This window comes from Myxine glutinosa, chromosome 7 (genome assembly GCF_964187855.1).
Source record: "Myxine glutinosa chromosome 7, kmMyxGlut1.1, whole genome shotgun sequence".
NCBI classification, from domain to species: domain Eukaryota; kingdom Metazoa; phylum Chordata; class Myxini; order Myxiniformes; family Myxinidae; genus Myxine; species Myxine glutinosa.
Window position 1 is genome coordinate 110,025,780 of NC_136267.1, and position 15,536 is coordinate 110,041,315.

General features: G+C 43.0%; 2 protein-coding genes across 3 annotated transcripts in view; one reads left to right on the plus strand and one right to left on the minus strand.

The window, feature by feature from the left end:
• LOC137431586 (hyccin) overlaps positions 1–15,536 on the minus strand; it is a 576,074-nt gene that overhangs the window by 181,482 nt on the left and 379,056 nt on the right. The gene's annotated exons all lie outside the window — the stretch shown is intronic.
• Positions 1–15,536, plus strand: part of LOC137431580 (unconventional myosin-IXb) — a 232,539-nt gene that overhangs the window by 9,277 nt on the left and 207,726 nt on the right. For both annotated transcript variants that reach the window (XM_068123054.2, XM_068123055.2), the window contains exons 2-4: positions 5,392–6,236; positions 6,331–6,555; positions 6,699–6,917. In XM_068123054.2, the coding sequence (XP_067979155.2) occupies positions 6,027–6,236; positions 6,331–6,555; positions 6,699–6,917 (654 nt within the window). In that variant the 5' untranslated portion in view covers positions 5,392–6,026. The remainder of the gene's footprint in view (positions 1–5,391; positions 6,237–6,330; positions 6,556–6,698; positions 6,918–15,536) is intronic.

The following is a 15,536-nucleotide window of genomic DNA, read 5'->3' on the forward strand; positions in this document are numbered from 1 at the left end:
ACGGATGACGTCATGCCACGGCATGACGTTCTTCGACGGGTGGCAGATATCGTTTTTTTTTTGTTTTTTTTGTTGTTTTTTTGTATACTGAATCGAGGCTCGTGAAAGAGCTAACATTTATTTCACAAACAAATCAACCAGACAAACAAAACACACAAAAAGAGGGAGCGGAAGACAAGATGGGGAGAGAAGGGGAAGCACACAAACCACAACATTTGAGAGCAGGGAGAAGTGTGGGAGGGAGAGGGCTTGGGGGCAGGAGGCGTGGGAAGGGGGGGGGGGGGGGGGAGAGGTATAAAACACAAGGGGACCGAAATTAGCGGGGGTAGAAAAGATCAAGGTTTTGGATGGGGGAGGATAAGAGATGGTGATGAACAGCTGTTTTAAAGACCTGGAGGGTGGGACACTTCGAGTCCTTGGAGGACTGTTCCACCTCCTGTAACCCAAATTATGGAGATAACAATCAACGACACACACGCAAACACTCGTGCAAACAAACACACACACACACACACACACACACACACACACACACACACACACACACCATGTCATGCATCATCATCATCATGTCATGCATCAGGTAATGGAGGTCCTGGAATCACTCTTGCTCCAGTGTAAACCAGAGCATTCACGACCTGATTATATTGTCTGCTCATTTATTTACTTCGCGGCTACTGGACACAATATCGGATTGCAAGTGTGCTTTATTTATTTATCTGCCCGTTTTCATGCAGTCCATCTTTTGTCCCGGGATTCTCCGTTTTCGTCATTCTGTGTTTTCCAATAATCAACTGTTATTCTGTAAGAAGACGTTTGGTGTTGTGACCGGTTATTGCAGATTTAGCACCACTTCGGTGAGAAACCATTTCGGTATTTTCTGTGAAGTTCATGGGAGGGAACGGCGATGGGAAACTCCAAAAATGGACACTATTTCCGTATTTACCGATATACACAGACTTTCTCCTGTCTGGCGGACATCTGATCACGGTAACGAGCTTGCAAGCTTTGTACATGGACAACTATCCGAATCTACACGGTTAAGAAACGAATCAGCATGTCGGAATAGCACCTCAATCCCCAAAAATCATGGCATTCTTTTCTGATGATGAAAATATGGAATCCTTCATATTGGTCATCACAAAAATACAGAGTTCCATGCTATACGGAAGGAATTTCACCCATGTATATATACATACATAGGAGTATATATGTACACTTTGTACAGTCACGTGAAAAAGTAAGTACACCCCTTGTAAAGTCCTGACTTTTTCAACACACTTCAACATACAGCTATTTTATCCTCATTTCAACAATATTGACAGACAAAGGTGACATAATATAACAAATACCTAATTAAACGAAAATATTTTTTTAAATGGATGGGGTGGGGGGATGTGTGTGTGTTTGTGTGGAGGGGTGTGCGTGTGGGGGGGAGGGGTGTGTGTGAGTGGGTGGGGGGGGGATATGTGTGTGTGTGGGGGGGGGGGGGTTGGGGTGTGCGTATGGGATGGGGGGGTGTGTGTGTGTATGTGTCGAGGTGGGGGGGGGGGGGGGGTGTGTGTGTGTGTGTACGTGTGGAGGGGTGTGCATGTGGGGGGGAGGGGTGTGGGGGTGTTTGTGTGTGTGCATGTGTGTTAGGGTTGGGGGGGTGGGGGGGATGTGTGTGTGTGTGTGTGTTGGGGGTGGGGGGATGTATGCGTGTGTTTGTGTGTGTGTTAGGGTGGGGGGGATGTGTGTGTGTGTGTGTGTGTGTGTGTGTGTGTGTGTGTGTGTGTGTGTGTGTGTGTCGGGGTTGTATCCAAGGGGGTTGTGTCAAAGCATGTCCAATGAAAGTGGGGTTGTATGAAAAGTGGGGTTGTATCAAAAGTGGGGTTGTATCAAAAGTGGGTGCGAGTAAACCGGTCATCACTGCCAGCAGTTTTAAAGTGGCAGTTCTAGTTATTATTATTATTATTTTTTTTTTTTGTATACAAGATGGAGACTCGTGTAAGAGCTAGCACATTAAACACACATGAGCACATAAAACATAGACGGACACATAAAACAATAAAGGGAGGGGGAGACAAGATGGGGAGAGAGAGGGAAGCACACAAGCACAACAGTAGAGAACAGGGACATTGGGAGATCTGTGAAAGGGAGAGGGCTTGGGGGGGGGGGGGTAGGGGGGGGGAGGGAAGGGGTTCAGGGTATAAAACAAATTGACACTACTAGGAATTTCAGGAATTAAATTCTTGCTCCTGTGAAGGACTCTGTTTGCACCTTAAGCCAAGGGTTGTCTTTGCTTGTGGTATCTTCCAACCAAGATAATGGAACAAGATAGCAACCTCATGCACTGATTTGAACAACTGAAAAAAGTAAAAAGAAGTACAGATACATTCAAAGTACACCTCCCCCATGCCAAATCAATAAAAAATATATCTTCCAGTGCGTGGCATTGACGAGGCGCCTTCGGCACTTATTGGTAGATACGTCTTCGGCACGCCATGCAGCACGTAGAGACAGTATTGGGAGCGAGAGGTGTACAATAATCGATTGATTTATTGTGAAATTAAAATAAATAAATAATAATCGTAAAATAATTAATTTCTTAATTAATTGGCTAGTAGCATACCTCTGTCCGTAGCTGTAACTCCGTCCATAGTTAATCAGTTTCATCCGTAGCTGTAACTTTTAGAACATCAATTAAATAATTAATGAATCGAAAAAATTAAATAATTAATTGATAACTTGATTAATGAATAAGTAATTAATAAATTAATTTATTAATCAATAAATCCAAAATATCTTTTATAACCAAATCACTTGGTAACTGTCATGTCCAAATATTAGCTTCTTAGCTTAAAAGGTGCCTGAGATATTGTCCAGATGAGAAAGAAAATAAATATGTGATTAATAATGAAAATGAATAAATAATAATTGTAACATAATTAAATTATTAACCAATTGGCAAGTAGAATACCTAAGCCACCACCGTTTCATCCGCATCGGCAACTTAAAATTTTTTTTTTAATCAGTCGATTCATTAAATAATTTATCGATTAATTGATTCATCAATAGATCAAAAATACCCTTTGCAGACAAATCCCATACTATTAATGTATAACTGTGATATGTTCCAGATATCCTGAAAAACAAATGCCAATTTGTGTATTTTACGTCCACAAATGAAGGTGGACGTAAGTGATGTTTTCACCCCTGTCTGGTTGTTTTTGAAAAGATTATCCTAAAAAGTTGTGGACGGAATTGGACGAAATTTGGTGGAGAAGTTGAATGTGTGACAAGTGCAAATTGATTGGATTTGGTGAAGATCCGGATCCGATAATTGTTTTTTTAAGTGATTCTTCCTCATTGAGAGCCGGGGCCAAAACGATATCCCGTGTAGCACGATATCTCAATGCAGTATGGTATATGTCCTTAGAGGTTTAAAACAGTGTATGTATTTAGAATGCAGGACTTGGAATGCAGCACATGTACGATTATGATTGTGTTGTCATGGAATTGTTTAGTATTTACAACGTTAAAGTAACATCGCGAGAGATTTCTACTACGTACTAGGTTGATAATATCATCGTAAAAACGGCACATAACTAGCAACACACCATGGGTCAGAAATGGTCATCATCATTGTTTAGCATCATTGATGATCATCATTGATCATCAACCAGGACATAGGGCAGTGGAAAAGGAAACTGTGAGTAACTCCAGTAGTTTGGTTAGGGAAGAAGTCCGAGAGAACAAAACAGATAATGGCTTTCCGAGCACTAAAACAAAATGAGGCATTTGATTGTGTAGGGGCAGTTGGTCGGGCAGTTCACCAACAGCAGTGACTAGATGGACATACAAATGGTATAGAAGACTCTAAGTTAAGGAAAGTTAAAATGTCAAGACTTCTTTACACAAATGCAGACTCCTTGCCGAACAAGATGGTGGAGTTGGCCTTCAAGGAATATGATAGTCAGAGATTTAAATGCAAAATAAATGAGGAAAACATGAATTGCCTTCCAGAAGATGCAATAGCAGCATTGCACAAACTACAGTAGAAAGACTATTCCTCTTACTTCTTTACCTCATCTTACTTTGCATGTTCTTTTCACATTTGGTAATACAAGCTCTTTTCCATATCAAGTCTGTCACGACCATGTCCTTCCTTTCAGAGCAAACATAATTGTCAGAGACTGGCCTGCCATTGCGTGTACAGTGACATAATCTATTTTAATTCAGCTGGTGTTATGGCATTCGCTTTGATCATTCCCTCCTCTGGATCTCAACGCCAAAGCAAGATCAATGAGTTCCTCCAGAAACCCTTTGCAATAAGGCTCTCGATGTGCTCTTCCATATGTTCGGCAACCATCTGATCCACAACTGCCCTGGAGACATCATTTCCAAGTGCAACCAGTTCTTCATTTTGTCTTGCTGCACATCTTTCTTATCGATGAGCTGGGTACATTCTGCCAAATAAGGCCCTTTTTGGATTTCATATCCTAAGAGAGCTGAACTATTTTAAATACAAATATGAATAACTTGGCTCTTTTTTTTTCCAGCCATTTTTTTGTACTAATGCCAAATTCATAATTGCGCACAACTTAAAGTTCACTTTGCATTGCTACGTCCATCACCAAAGGTGGACAAAGTTTATGTTATCACCCCTCTGTCTGTCTGTCTGTCTGTCTGTCTGTGAGCAGGATATCTCAAACAGTTATTGATGGATTCGGACGAAATTTGGTGGACAGGTTGGGTGTGCGACAAGAACGGATTGATTAGATTTTGGTGTAAATCTGAATCTGGATCCGAGAATTTTTAATTTCGAAAGTCACTTCCTTTTATCATTGAGATATGGGGCCAAAAACGTTATATAGCATGGATTTCAAAAAGTTGTGCATGGATTATGAAAACATTTGCTGGATGAGTTGGACAGGTGACAAGAACAAGTTAATTCAATTTTGCTTCAGGTCCGGTCCCAGATCCGGCCCATCAGTGTAATACAAAAAGTAAACTGTGCAGCCTGGTGGAGGTACGCGCTCTACTGAGTGCTGTTCTCGTTACCTTTTTCTTTCAACCGTTTCACTTTGTTTCATTAGCATAAGTTTTGCCATCGTGGCTTTCCTTGGTAGCTTGAATCGTTTTGCATTTGGTTGAAAGGTTTCTTTGAAAATAATAGCATCACTCTGTGGCATCACATGACTTGAGCAATCATCCCTAGGTAGCCGGCTATGTCAGATTGCCACCTTGCCTCAAATGTACCGACAGCGAGTTAGAGCAATCTGACATTGTTGGGCTCTTGTGATCTAGTACTTTAAATTCGTGCCGTTTTAATTGTTTAATACATAGATTGCCGAGTTTGTGTTGAATGGTAGTTTCTAAAGCATTTTCTTTTCTTTTCATTTTCAGAGATATTCAAAATGAAACCAAACCACAGCGACGCTCGCACAACGCTGGAAAGGACTGATGCTGCTTTGTGACATTTCGCCTTAAACCAGTTACCAGTGCACCAATCTCTCTCACTTTGGTGCCATGTCGAGCACATTTCTGAAGTTTTTCAAGGATTCCCTTTCAATTTAAAGCTTTAGTGGTGCTGAGGAAAAATTGAGTGCAAGTGAAAAACTGTTTCTCTTTTTAACTACAAGACTTCATTTGCACTGGAAGAAAATATCAACCAAAATGCATTTGCCTGAAACACGGATAAAAACAAAATAACTTTCCAATATTTTCTTTTCAGGTTGAAAGTATCATTGTCCAACTTCTATAAACTCTATGCACCGATATATTTTAACGATGATGTCCTGAGGTAGCCATTTTCACACCTTGGAGAACCTTTGGAGAGTTGGCATTTTTTGGTGCTCTGGATTGCTTTCTGCAGGACATCCCTTCCCCTCCACTGCCCCTCCCAACAACAACAACCTCCCCCCTCCGGAGAAGATTAATTCAGCGGCACAGCATGAATGTGAATTTTGAAGATCTCTGACCGCTCTCCAGGGACCCAGGCCCCGTCTTGTCAAAATAAGCCTGGGCTCTGGCACGGCATAATGAATGTCGATCAGGCATCTACAAGCCGGAGTAATTCCATAAAACGTCCATTTGAGGTGTTCACCATTTCCATTTACCCTGGACACCTGTCTGAGGATACCATCGCTTGGCCAGTACAGGCCACGATTGAAACAAAAGCAGAATGTATTGTGAACGTGCTGGTGGAGAAACTCCAGCTGAACCGCTCGACAGGTTACGTCCTAGCAGAAGTAAGCAAGTATGCATTTACAGTACTAAATATATACAACTTTTGTTTTTCTACCACACTATGCTAATGAGGATGGCTGCTGCTTTTGTGACAAGGTGAGAGCATCGGGAGGGGAGGAGTGGATCTTAGACCCTGGCGAATGCCCCGTGCAGAGGATGATGCTTTGGCCTCGCACGGCTTTGAATCCTAGCACGAGAAAGCTCGAGAAGGGTGAGAAGGCATCGAGTGTGCAGCCTGACCCACCAGAATACCGCTTTTTGTTGCGGGAAAAGTGCACTGATGGATCAATCCATTACAAGCATTCATCAGCATGGCTACAGGTGCATTACAGATTACCCAGAGATTGTTGATTGTTCAAACCAGGAAACCCGACATGAAGCCATTTCTTGTTCACAGCTTGTATACTGTTCTTTCTGTAACTTTTTAATGCATTCCTTGTTTGCATGTGGTTCTTGCAATGTAGGAGAGAGAGGAACGGCGAATGGAAGAGCGGGGTTTCCTACCACACCGTGCCAATGACACAGATGACCTGTGTACCCTGCCCGAACTGAGTGAAGATGCCATCCTTGTGAACCTCCGAACACGGTTCATGCGCTGCCAAATCTATACATACGCTGGATCCATCCTTGTGGCAATCAACCCCTTTCGTTTTCTTCCCATCTACAACCCTCGCTATGTCCAGGTAACTTTGTACTCTGGAGTAGGAAGCTGGGGAGGGGAAGGCAGTGGGGCCGGTCGGTACTCGCTGTCAGAAGTACAATGTTGAGTGCTGTCCACTTTTCAACTGTCCATTAATGTAAATGTGCAGTCTCTTGGAAAAAGTGAAGAATCAATAATACTTTAATGACATCTGTCTGTCCGTCTATCATTAAAAAAATATTGCATGGTGCCAGAATCTCATGAGATTGTGAATTAATCATTGCTTCATCATTATTTAATTTTAACATTGTATTTATGCATCACGAAGAATATAATTAATTAAGATAATTTATTACCACAATTGGGCAACTCGCAATCACTTGATGCCCAATAATACCTTATTTACGATTAATAAATAATTGATAGGAACAAGGTAGATCGTGGAAACCGTTCACAATGAGAAGACAAAGTGATTCCCCTTGTGTTAGACACGTGACTACTCGGCATAAATTGGCAAACGTATTACCCAGTCTTCAGTAATGGAGGCACCATCAACACTAGAGCGACTAGAAAAATCATGACCAACCACAGCTCGAGTTTTGTTGCTCTCGCATCGAGGCCGAGTTGTGTTGCAAGCATCACACCATCTGTCGTCGTGCAGTCAACATCAGAGGTAGGCCTGCATCATGTGTACCATAGGCAGCAGTGCGTGGAGCTCTTACAATTTACATCTACCTGTGACTTGAAATATTTTCAATTTATTGCAGTAAATAAAAATTGAATGTGCGAGGTTTTAAACAAGGTCTCCTGTTACAAGTTGGTTTGGCTAGGTTGGAGTTAGGTTTGGGTTAAACACAAGACGTCACGATCTAACAAAAATTCCACATTGAACACCTAGCATACTGGCAGAGCGTTTTTGTGAGGTTTTCACCCTGTATGAACAGGCTTCTGGAGATGAGCAAACATGCTCCGCAATATGCTGCCAAGGGGATACGCCACATCAACCAAGGCCAAGGCGATTTTCGAGAGAACAGGCAGGCATCACAGCGATAGAACCTGAAGTGTCCAAGCCGATTGCTCTGAGAAACATCCGTGGTTGACTCTGTGTGAGATGAAGAATATACTGTTTTGCTTTGTTTCTACAGCAGCAGGAGAACGCCACTTTATTATAATTGGTAAAAATTCAGAAAAGACCTTCACACATATTGGATTTCAGAACTGAAAGAAAGCAAGCGTCAGACTGAAGAAACACAGTCAGAGTCGTGCACATATAGAAGCAGTTCTAAAGCTGAAGGCTTTGGGAAGAACTGGGATAGATGTGCAGTTTAGGCAAGCATTGAGGGAAGAACAGCGAGCACACACAAAGGGGGCTCATAAGCCAGATTCAATGCATACAGTATTTGCTCAGGCAGGGCCATCCTATCAGAGGTCATGATGATGCTGAAAGTAATTTATTCCAGCTAATTAAATTGAGAGGGAACGACATTCCTGAAATGGACGATTGGATAAGCCATAATTGCCATGAAATGTATGGAAAGTAGCCAGTCCATAGAAACAGGCAACTGTCCAGTTACAACATAAAGAAACAACTATAAATGAAATACATGATCAAATGTATAACTAAAACGGCACTCGGTAGAGTGCATACCTCCACCACGCTCAACAGTTTTCTTTTTGTATCCCACCGATAGGCCGGATCTTGCATGAATCGGCCTGTCTTTTTTAATCTAGACCTGAACCAAAATCTAATCTGCTTGTTCTTGTCACCTAATCAACTCGTCCGCCCAGTTTTGTCAAAACTCATCCACCTAGTTTTGTCATAACTCGTCCACAACTTTTTGAAATATCATGCTATATATTTCTGATCAGATATATAGATCTGGATGATATAGATCTGGTTGATCAGAGTAGTGATGGCAATGTACAAGAGAGCGCGCACAGCTGTATCGAAGGACGGGAACAGTGGTGAGTTTGAGGTGAAGGTGGGAGTGCATCAGGGGTCAGTACTAAGTCCACTACTATTTGTATCTGTGATGGAGGTGCTGGCTCGGAACGTAAAGCAGGGTTTATCGTGGGAGTTATTGTATGCAGATGATCTGGTGTTGATTGTGGAAAGTATGGATGGACTGAAGGAGAAGATGAACAAGAGGAAGGAATGTATGGAGACAAAAGGTCTGAAGGTGAATATCGGAAAAACGAAGGTAATGGCAAGTGGTAAAGCATGTGGTGAGGTGGAAAGAACTGGGAAGTGGCCATGTGCTGTGTGCATGAAGGGTGTCAGAGTGAACTCCATTCAATGTAAAATGTGCGCAGAGTGGGTTCATCAAAAATGTAGTGGTCTGAGAGGGTCATTAACCAGTGTGGCAGCTGCATTCAAGTGTAAGGTGTGCACAGAGGGAGCTGCAGATGGAGGAAATGTTGAGTTGGATCTTGGAGACGGTGTGAAGCTGGAAGTTGTGAAAACATTTTGCTACCTGGGAGACATGTTGAATGGAGAAGGTGGCTCAGACTCGGCAACAGTTGCTCGAGTGAGATGTGCATGGAAGAAGTTTCGGGAACTGAGTGGCGTGCTGACGAGGAGGGGAGTGTCGTTGAAGCTGAAGGGAAAGGTGTATGCTGCATGTGTGAGAAGTGTTATGATTTATGGGAGCGAGACATGGGTAATGAACGTAGAGCAGCAACGATGGCTGGAAAGGGTGGAAATGCAAATGGTTCGGTGGATGTGCGGAGTATCGTTGAGAGAGAGGAAGACAAATGATGAATTGTGAAAGATGATGGGAATAGAGCCTGTGATGGATGCTGTGAAGAGAAACAGGTTGAGATGGTTTGGTCATGTGTTGAGGAAGGATGAAAGTGACTGGTTGAGAAGAATGATGGAAATGAATGTAGAAGGAAGTAGAGGACGGGGAAGACCGAGAAAGACTTGGCTCAAGGTGGTGGAAGAAGAAATGCGGGCAAGGGGGTTAACAAGGAGAGATGCAGAAAATAGGGCAAAATGGAGAAGATTGTCATGGGGACCGCAAGGCTAACCCCCGCTCTAGCAGGGAAAATGGCCTTAAAATGCCTTTTGTTGTTGTTGTATACTCTATATTGTTTTTGACACCATCTCTCAATGGTGAGGAATCGCTTAGTTTTTTTTTGTTTTTTTTTAATTGTCTTATAGGGAAAAATCCGGATTTTCACCAAAATCAAACCAAATTCGTTCTTGTTGCACAACCAACCTGTCCACCAAATTTTGTCTGAATCTGTCCATAAGCCTTTCAAGTTTACTGCTCACAGGCAAACAAAAGCAAATAGACAGAGGTTAAAACAAACCTCTGTCCACCTCCATTGTCAGAGGTAACAAATGTCACTGTGAGCTGTAACCAGTACCGTAAAACTTCGACATTCGCAGGGGATGTGTTCTTGAAAACTGCCTTGAATCGCAAATTGGCGAATGTCATAGCATTTTTCTTTTCAATGGGAAAAGGAATTTAGTGTTAAGGGGGCTGGTGATTTATAAAGGAAAAGTTTAAAGAACACTCATGCACATAATTCCTTTTATTAAAATGCTTATAAATAAAAATGTAAATACTATAAATAATTCCAAAAGGTTAGCCCCCTCTTTCATGTCTGTCATGTTATTTTGCCATTTGTTTTGCTTCGATCTTGCGTGGTCCCAAAAGTGTGTCTTGATTCTGGAAATAGTTGCCGTTTTAACTGCTCGGAGTTGAATCTTGAAGGAAAATATTCTGTTTTAACTTACGAAGATAGGAGTTGAGTTTAAATTGCATAATTTTAAATGTCCTCGCATCATAGTCCTTGCGTTAGAATTTCATTTTATTTTAGATCCAAAATAAAAGGTCATTTTTGCTTACCATGAACCAGCCTTGCTGATCGGCGTGACATCTATACCATATATTACACCTTTATCGTGTGCATGTGTAAAGAAATCATGAGACTTAAAACATAATAAAAAAACAATATATATATATATATATTATTACATTTGTGGGGGTAGATGATGGATTACCATAGTACAGGTAGGATCATATAGGGATAGCATGGACCGTGGACGCGTAGGAGACTTCTCAATGTATTAAGTAGGGAGACCGGCGCTTAAGTAGTTTACGTGTCTTCACAAGAGGGGTGAAGCTATGGTAATTAGATAGGGGTTAAGACTAGTTTTCCCCCAGTGTGTGATTGCCCTTGGTGTTTTTCCCCTATGTTTCTACAATTATAACAAGGCCGACCATAAAAAGTCACTCGTTACAACAACAACAATAACAACAACTGTCCATTAACCAACCATAACCGGCATAATTGCCGACGGAAGCCCGAACATTCTCGATTGACAACTAAACCCCGCCTCCAAAGGTTCGTAAACGGCAGGCCACGCACCGAGCTTCATCATTGGTTGTGGAGACATTGGGTGATTCGACGGAGCGCGGGCATTGGACAGTGTGTGATGTCAGAGGGAGAAGGTTCGGGCAGTAGGAAGAAGTCTATTTGTTTCGGGTGCGCTCGTGAAGAGAACTCTTTGGAGCTTGTGGAATTTTTGCAACGTTGGAGGAGGGGGTGTTGTTGGACTGTGGTGCTTTTCGGGGGAGCTGGAGCCGCGTTGCATTTGGTGGTGGAAGCAAAGAAGGGCCGTTTGACTGTTTGCTTCATGCCTGGGTGTGTTCGACGCGTGGCGTCGGCACCATTATTGGAGTGTTTCCCGCGCAACCGGCTGCGTCGGCTGCGGCAGCCATCAAGCTCCCTCAACACATTTTGGACCAGAGCTGAGTACCGGCCGACTCAACAAAACAATTTATTTTATTTGCTTTATCTTTCGCCTTGTTCGTGTCTGTGTCTGAGTGGAGGATCCTCAAGTCGGAAATATTAGATTTACCTCACCTTTCATTTTTTTTATCCCTGACATTTACGTTCATTAAATTCATAATTGTTGCATTTTACTTGTGTGTGTTTATTTGTTCGTGGGTACGAGAATAAACCTGTGTGGCTTCCGGTCAGGTAAGCGATCTGGTTCCTTCACCCGCGCACGACGGACGAACCGCCAGTTTCGGCTACGCGCCTCGGGAGTAAAAACGATTGGTCAGTCGTCACCCAGTGGTCTTAACCACCGGGTGACAGGACTATATATATATATATATATATATATATATATATAACTGTAAGAAATAGTAGAAACTCCAAAGTACGAGCAGGGCGTCTCATTTGTATTGAATATATAATCGTTAGATTAAATAAGACGCGGACGTAGCTTCAGGACGTCGATCTTTAATTGTCGACAAGCTTTCGACCAACAAAGGTCTTCTTCTCAGTCAGCCCCAAGTCAGCCCGGGTGACACCATCACAATTTCGGTCTTCGAGGCCGGCCGATAGGCACAGTGTGACCGGAAGGGACGAGGTTCTCCTGACCACGTGGCCCTTGACTTGGTTTGTCCGCACAATGTGGGCGCTTTCAGGATGAACTTTAGCCGGGGAGCGTTTGGGTGCGTGGCGCCTTTGGGCGCCCCGGTCTGATACTGCCGCCCACGCGCAGAACACCTTGTGAGTGCACGTGGGTCCCGGCGGTCCCACTGGCCTAGCGCTACCATGTTTAGACAGCGAAATCCGTCCCCGGGCACCGGCAAGCCAGGCACGGTAGGACACCCGCGGAGCCCCGGCGGACCAGGGGCGCGCGAGCCTACGCGTTAGCGTGCTACGGCGGAATCAACGGCTTCGGCCACGGCCGAGCCGATACTCGGCCCGGTCGCCCGGAAATGAACTGGTTCGACGTCCGCGCTAGAGAGGTCGCGGGCGACTGAGATGTATTTACAAATTAGTTAATTAATTTGAGACGTCCGATTTCTAGTGTTTGGAAATTTGGAAGAGCTTGACCCTAGCCTTTCCCTTGTGAGGGCAAGGAGGAACTTAACACTTGACACTTAAGCTTAGTTTGAAGTACACCCTGCCAGCGCCCACGGCGGGACGGCAGGGCAACCAGAAGGGACGAGGTTCTCCTGACCACGTGGCCCTCGATCTGGGAAGCGAGAGGCGTTCCATTAGTGGACGCGCCCCTCACGCCCGACTTTTGGGCGGCCCCGGCAGGCCGTTTGTTTTGACGTTCCGTGACAGGCCCCGCACCCCCACCTCCGGGCCGACCGGGCGACCGGAATTCTGCCAGGGGGGTTGAACTTGGGGCTGACTCAGAAGAAGACCTTTGTTGGTCGAAAGCTTGTCGACAATTAAAGATCGACGTCCTGAAGCTACGTCCGCGTCTTATTTAATCTAACGATTATATATATATATATATATATATATATATATATATATATATATATATATATATACATACATACATACATACTGGTACAAGCCTGGTGTTGGCTTAGTGGTTAGGGTGCCGGCTTGGGATCCTAGGATCCTGGGTTCGAATCCCGGTCGATCGCTGATTTAATGCCAGGGGGGTTGACTCAGCCTGTCATCCTTCCGAGGTCGGCAAATTGTGTACCAGCTTGCTGGGATGAATGACCACGGTGTGTACCCCGATTTAGAATAGGTACACCGTATCCCTGCGCATCGTAAGAGCGTGACCAAGGGTTAGCGTCAGGAAGGGCATCCGGCCATAAAAACATTGCCTCAAACGGAACCATGATTGTCATGGGGCCCGCAAAGCTGACCCCCGCTCTAGTGGGGAAAATGGCCTTAAAACGATCATTCATATATGATGGAAACACCTATATCACAATAATGGACCTCCTTACCACGATTATCATGATAATATCATGATAATATAAATAATGTAATTAGTGCCTTGAGAACAATGTAGCATACAATATCAATCCACATAGAAACAAACTGAATAGCCATTGAGTTACATGCGTTCGTACTTTTTATTTCATAATTTTGTTGCAATTTGTTTAAAGTCGAACCTCATTTTCCCTGGGCGAAATTGCTTTGCTCTGTTTGCCGAGTGACTGGCCAAGCAATTTGCAAAGCGGTTGATACGGAATGTCTGGCTTGGCAAGTGATAGCAAGCTGCTTGCTAATTGAACACACCATTTGTGAAGAAAGTCATATATGACCATTCCCACTCTTCGGGCATTTAAAATTACACCTTTGATGTTGAAATTTGTGAATAATAAATGCCCAGCAATCCCATGGTGTGCCAAAAAATGTAATAAATAAATAAATAAAGGAAACACATGACATCGTCTTGGCCGCTCCGTTCTAATAAGTGGTGTAGATACTAAAGTAGTTTTGTTTGTATAATAATAATAATAAGTGTAGATACTAATATGTGTCGTTGATTCGAATGTGATTCATTCTATGGTAAGCGGTACTTTATGCACTTTTGTGATGCTGACATTATGTGACTTTTATCCATGTTCTTGCTGAATAGAACTACAGCTAAATCCCATTCTAACGAAATGAGGTTGAAGCAATCACTTTTTTCATTATAATGAATTTTTTGGAGAAACGGTAAATGACAATTTACTCCAATAATTATTCTGAAACATCTAAATACAATAATGATAGAGCAAAATAACATTACAATGGTTTGACCTTTATTTCACCTTTTAATTTATCCTTCAAAAAGAAAGTAATAAGTTTCACCGTCCTGCCAGGTGTACGAGGATTTTGCAGATAACTAATAATAAATGCTAATAAATATATACTCACAATGCTCATATCGTTTCCCTAATTACTGGGATGTGATGGATGCATCCGAGTCAATTAAAGCCAAGAGCTCTTCATCTTCAACTTTCTGGTGACGATGAAGACTTCGGACCAGATGTTGAGTTATGGTGGTGGTGTCGGTGTCAGAGAGGTGTGGGGGGGGGGGGAATCCCTCAGTGTGTTAGAAGCTCTCATAGAGTTCTTGCAGGGTTACTTGTTTAATTTATGTACACTTGTCTTCTCCAAGCTTCGTTTCTAACTGGTACATGGTCATAATTTCTTGCTGAGTACTTAAATCAAGATTCGCAAAACTCAATGAGGGTTTACAGAACGAGAAACTCGAATATTTCAATATTGTACACCGCTCCTTTCCTGTGCCATCTCCAGGCACTGCATAACGTCATTACCGGGCACCGAAGGGGGCCCAGCAATGAGCCACGCTGAAAGGGAGTACTCAGTTTTCACTCCGGTTGTTTGTTTGTTTGATTGTTACTTGCTGGAAAAGATTCCGGCAAGTATGTTGATCGGTTGATTTGTCTGTCTGTCTGTTTGTCTGTTTGTTTGCAGTACTACGTCTACACCGTTGCACATAGAATCGCCAAACTTTACACACATATTTGTCTTGCCCTGGAATAGACTGTGCCCAATTTTTAACTCTCTCGGCCCAAGGCCTCCATGATGACGTCATAATTCGATAATTCGACAAGTACAAAACTTCATCCAATCAAGATGCAATTTCTTGAGCAACATGACGGCATAAACTGGGGGAGAAAAAAAAAAAAAAGATGATGTTATTGCTCACCTGGTTCGGCCGCCATCTTGGAAAAACCAAAAAACTTTGCACCTCTATATCTCCGAAAGTGCTGAATAGAAAAAATTGAGACATGGCTCATTGTAAAGAACTCTCCATGGGAAATTAAATGTTAATGATGATGTCATTGGTGCCTCCATTATGATGTCATAATTCGACAAGTACAAAACTTCATCCGATCAAGATGCAATTTCTTGAGCGCCA